We start from the raw sequence: 4,534 nt of genomic DNA, 5'->3' as shown, positions 1-4,534 counted from the left end.
TCGTCGCGCATTGTCACATGTGCAAGCTCTCCCGGGTGCTCATCGATGGCGACAGTAGCATCCACATCCTCTACCACGACACAATGACCAAGCTCGGCCTCGAGGCCAAGGACTTGGAGCCGACCCAGACGGTTTTCCACGGCATCGTTCCCGGCCTCTCCTGCTCCCCGATCGGTCGGATCCGGCTCGACGTCCTGTTCAGCGACAGCAGCCGCTTTCGATGCGAGCCGATTTGGTTCGAGGTGGTGGACCTATCCAGCGCTTATCATGCACTGCTGGGCCGGCCCACGCTCGCCAAGTTCATTGCGGTCCCCCACTACGCCTATCTGAAGATAAAGATGCCGGGCCCGAAGGGCCTCATCACCATCACTGGCGGCTACTGCAAGTCCGTGGAGTGCGCTCGAGATGGCGCCAAGCTGGCCGAGTCACTGGTCGTAGCCGAGGAGCGGCGCCAGCTCGACCGGATCGTTGCCCTGGCCCAAGAGACGTCAGCCACAACCTTCCCGGCTGAGGACCCGGCCGATGTGGCCTCGATCAAGCCCTCCAAGGAGACCAAGAAGTTGAAGCTGAAACCGGAAGACCCCGGCTGTAGCAAGTACGTTGTTGTAGGCACCCACCTCGACAGCAAATAGGAAGGCGAGCTCGTCGACTTCCTCTGTGAGAATCGGGATATCTTTGCATGGACCCCAAAGGACATGCCAGGTATCCCGAGGAAGTACGTCGAGCATCAACTTCACGTCCGCAAGGACGCAAAGCCCGTCCGTCAACCCCTACGATGTTTTTTCAAAGAGAAGAGATGGACCATTGTTTAAGAGGTCGCCAAGCTTTTGGTGGGTGGCTTCATCATGGAAGTATTTCACCACGAGTGGCTGGCCAACCCAGTCCTTGTTTTGAAGAAGAACAACACCTGGTGCATGTGTATCGACTACACCAGCCTGAACAAGGCCTGCCCCAAAGACCCGTTCGCTCTCCCGTGGATCGACCAAGTCATCGACACCACCGCCAGGTGTGAGCTCCTGTCCTTTCTGGACGCTTACTCCGGCTATCACCAGATCAAGCTGGACCCGGCCGACGCCCTGAAGACGTCCTTCATCACACCCTTTGGGGCGTATTGCTACATCACCATGTCGTTCGGCTTGAAGAACGCCGGCTCCACTTTCCAGCACTATATGCGGAAGTGCCTGTTGTCGCAACTCGGTCGCAATATCCACGTCTACATGGACGACATCATGGTGAAGACCAAGCAGCACCTCACGCTCCTCGACGATCTGAAGGAGACCTTCACCAACCTACACGAGTACAAGGTCAAGCTCAACACGGTGAAATGTGTTTTCGGTGTCCCGACTGGAAAGCTACTCAGTTTCCTCGTCTTGGAGCAGGGCATTTAGGCGAACCTAGAGAAAATCAAGGCCATCCAGCGCATGCGCAAGCCGGCCCGGCTGCGCAATGTCTATAAGTTCACTGGCTGCTTGCCCTCGGTCAGCCAGTTTCTCAGCTGGCTTGGCGAGAGGGACTTTCCCCTGTATCAGCTGACGAAGAAGACGACGCCGTTCGAATGGAACCACCAGGTGGATGAAGCCTTCCGGGACCTCAAGCGCATGCTCTCCACCGCACCAGTCCTGGCCGCACCGGCCGAGAAGGATCCACTGTTGCTCTACATCGCCGCTACCTCGCGGTCGGTCAGCACGGTAATGGTGGTCGAGCGACCAGAGAGGGACAGGGTCCAAGCCGTCCAGTGTCCCGTCTACTACCTAAGAGAGGTGCTCTCCGCCTCGAAGCAGAACTCCCCGCACTACCAGAAGATGTGTTACAGCGTGTACTTCACCGCCAAGAAACTAAAGTAGTACTTCCAGGAGCGTGTCGTCACCATGGTCAGCATGACCCCTCTCGGCGACATCATCAGGTGTCGGGATGCCTCTGGCCGGGTTGCCAAGTGGGCGCTCGAGCTAGCCGGCCATACCATCCGATACGAGCCCCCCACCACAATCAAGTCCCAAGCTCTAGCCGGCTTCCTCGTCGACTGGACCGAGACCCAGTACCTGTCACTGCCTCCTGACTCGACGCACTAGCGCATGCACTTCGACGGCTCGAAAATGCGACTCGGCCTGGGAGCCGTCATAGTGTTTTCCTTCCCCAAAGGCGACCGGCTCAAGTACGCACTACAGATCCACTTCACTGCCTCCAACAACGTCGCCGAGTACGAAGCCCTTGTGCACGGCCTCCGGCTTGCCAAGGAACTCGGCATCCGGCGCATCCTGTGCTTCGGCGACTCGGACCTGGTGTTGCAGCAGTGCTCAGGCGAGTGGGACGCGCACGACTCCAACATGGCGAGCTACCGCTTCCTCGCCCAGAAGTTGTCCGGGTTCTTCGAGGGCTGCGAGTTCCTCCAAGTCCTGCGCGCGGAGAATGAGGCGGCCGACACGCTCGCCAAGACCGCCTCGTCTCGGTAGTCCATCCCATCTGATGTCTCCCTCGAGCATCTGCACAAGCCATCTGTCAAGCCATCTCCGGACTCCGAGTCCATCCATGTGCCAACCGACCCGGCCGCGCCTCAACCCGGCCCGGGGACTGCTCCAACCGACCCGGCCGTGCCTTAACCCGGCCCGATGACTACTCCAACCGACCCGGCCGTGCCTCAACCCAGCTTAGGGACTGCTGCATCCAAGCCAGCCGCGCCTCAACCTGGCCCGGGGGCTTCCGAACCCGTCTCGGGGGCCGCCGACCTGGAGCCCGAAATAGTGGCCGTCATCGCTGTGGTGATGGCGCCATCCTGGGCCCTGCCCATCTCGGAGTTCCTGGAGAATAGGGTCCTCCCCATGGACGAGACAGAAGCTTGGCAAGTGCAGCGTCGAGCGTCCGCCTACAGCATCACCAACAACGAACTCGTCAAGCGCAGCTGCACCGGCGTGTTCCAACGCTGCGTCGAGCAGGACAAGGGTATTCAGATCCTCCTCGACATACACCAGGGCGAGTGTGGGCACCACGCCGCGTCGCGGTCCATGGTGGCCAAGGCCTTCCGCCATGGTTTCTACTGGCCCACGACCCTCGAAGATGCAGAGTCACTCGTGAACAAGTGTGAGGGATGCCAGCACTTCAACAAGTGCAGCCACCAGCCGGCGTCAGGACTCCGGACCATCCCGATCGCGTGGCCATTCGCGGTTTGGGGACTTGACATGGTGGGTCCCTTCAAGACCGCCTGAGGCGGCATGATGCATTTGCTGGTGGCAGTGGACAAGTTTACCAAATGGATCAAAGCAAGGCCAATCAAGAAGATGGACTGCCCGACAGCCGTTCGGTTCATCAAGGACATCGCGGTGCGCTACAGCATGCCAAACAGCATCATCACGGACAACGGAACCAACTTCGCCAAGCCCCCACGCGGGTGGCTTCCGTAACCGCTAGCGCCCGCCCCGGTATGCCCCCCTGGGCCTATGGCAGGCGGGGCCCATGGCCTAGAATATGTTTTTTTAAATAATAGTAATAAAAAACATTTAAAATATTAATTAATTAATTATCTTAATTAGTTCTGTTTAATAAACTAATAAACTAGTTAATTAACTAAACAGTGTATGACAAGGGGCCCCACTAAACCGTTGACTAGTCTAACATGGACGAGTCAACTGCTGACTAGCTCCACCTGTCAACCTCATGCCCATTCTGGCTGGGTACACTTTTGGGTACCCATAGCCATTTTACTATTTAATTCGATTTATTAATTAAATCAAGGAATTCCATAATATTGTTAAAACTTTATAAAATCATATAAAATAAACCGTAACTCGGATGAAAAAGTTTTACACATGAAAGTTGCTCAGAACAACGCGACGAGTCCGAATACGCAGCCCGTTCGTCCGCCACGCATCCCTAGCATAGCGAACATGCAACTTTGTGCCTTCGGTTCATCTGTCCGAAAACGCAAAACTCCGGGGATACTATCCTGGATGTTTCCCCCCTTCACAGGTATCACCTGTCCGTACGTTACGTCACCTGTAGCACAATGTATTGCCGCATCTTGCGTTGTGTTACATTTGATTGCTCTGTTATTTATTGTGTTCCCCCTCCGTTACTTATTTCTGGTATACTCCGAGACTACTACCGATGTCCGTGTGTTTGACTACATCGAAGATGACCCCTCCTTCTTGCCAGAGCAACCAGGCAAGCCCCCCCCCTTGATCACCAGATCTCGGCTACTCTCTCTCTACGGCTTGCATTAGAGTAGTGTATCATGTTACTGTTTTCCGTTAATCCTATTCTGATGCATAGCCTGTCATAGTTGCTACAACTATTAATACCTTACCTGCAATCCTAAATGCTTAGTATAGGATGCTAGTTTATCATCAGTGGCCCTACATTCTTGTCTATCTGCCATGCTATACTATCGGGCTGTGATCACTCAGGAGGTGATCACGGGTATATACTATATACTTTGTACATGTTACATGTTGTGACTAAAGTCGGGTCAGCTCGTTGAGTACCCGCGAGTGATTCCGGTGTGGGGGCTGAAAGGACAGGTGGTTCCACCCAGGTAGTGGTG

General features: G+C 55.6%; 2 protein-coding genes across 2 annotated transcripts; both read left to right on the top strand.

The window, feature by feature from the left end:
- Positions 1 to 1,421: 1,421 nt before the first annotated feature.
- LOC147975887 (uncharacterized) lies at positions 1,422 to 2,450 on the top strand. The gene is made up of 2 exons (XM_087520629.1): positions 1,422 to 1,688; positions 2,292 to 2,450. The coding sequence occupies exons 1-2, from the start codon at positions 1,422 to 1,424 to the stop codon at positions 2,448 to 2,450; spliced, it is 426 nt and encodes a 141-aa protein (XP_087376755.1).
- Positions 2,451 to 2,606: 156 nt separating this feature from the next.
- On the top strand, positions 2,607 to 3,200 carry LOC147975886 (uncharacterized). The gene has a single exon (XM_087520628.1). It carries the CDS (start codon positions 2,607 to 2,609, stop codon positions 3,198 to 3,200), a length of 594 nt encoding a protein of 197 aa, XP_087376754.1.
- The last annotated feature ends 1,334 nt before the right edge of the window (positions 3,201 to 4,534 follow it).

The sequence above is a fragment of the Triticum urartu genome, chromosome 4A (genome assembly GCF_056163025.1).
Source record: "Triticum urartu cultivar PI428250 chromosome 4A, HENAU_Tu73, whole genome shotgun sequence".
In the NCBI taxonomy this organism is placed as follows: domain Eukaryota; kingdom Viridiplantae; phylum Streptophyta; class Magnoliopsida; order Poales; family Poaceae; genus Triticum; species Triticum urartu.
Note: the sequence above shows the minus strand (reverse complement) of the source record. Positions and strands in the feature narration are given on the sequence as shown.

What these genes read in the sequence shown, in the direction of transcription:
- LOC147975887 (XM_087520629.1), top strand. Translation starts at nt 1,422, where the DNA reads ATGCGCAAGCCGGCCCGGCTGCGCAATGTCTATAAGTTCACTGGCTGC. An exon ending in CCTCGCGGTCGGTCAGCACG is followed by an intron (nt 1,689 to 2,291) that starts GTAATGGTGGTC and finishes GTGTTGCAGCAG; the next exon opens with TGCTCAGGCGAGTGGGACGC.
- LOC147975886 (XM_087520628.1), top strand. Translation starts at nt 2,607, where the DNA reads ATGACTACTCCAACCGACCCGGCCGTGCCTCAACCCAGCTTAGGGACT.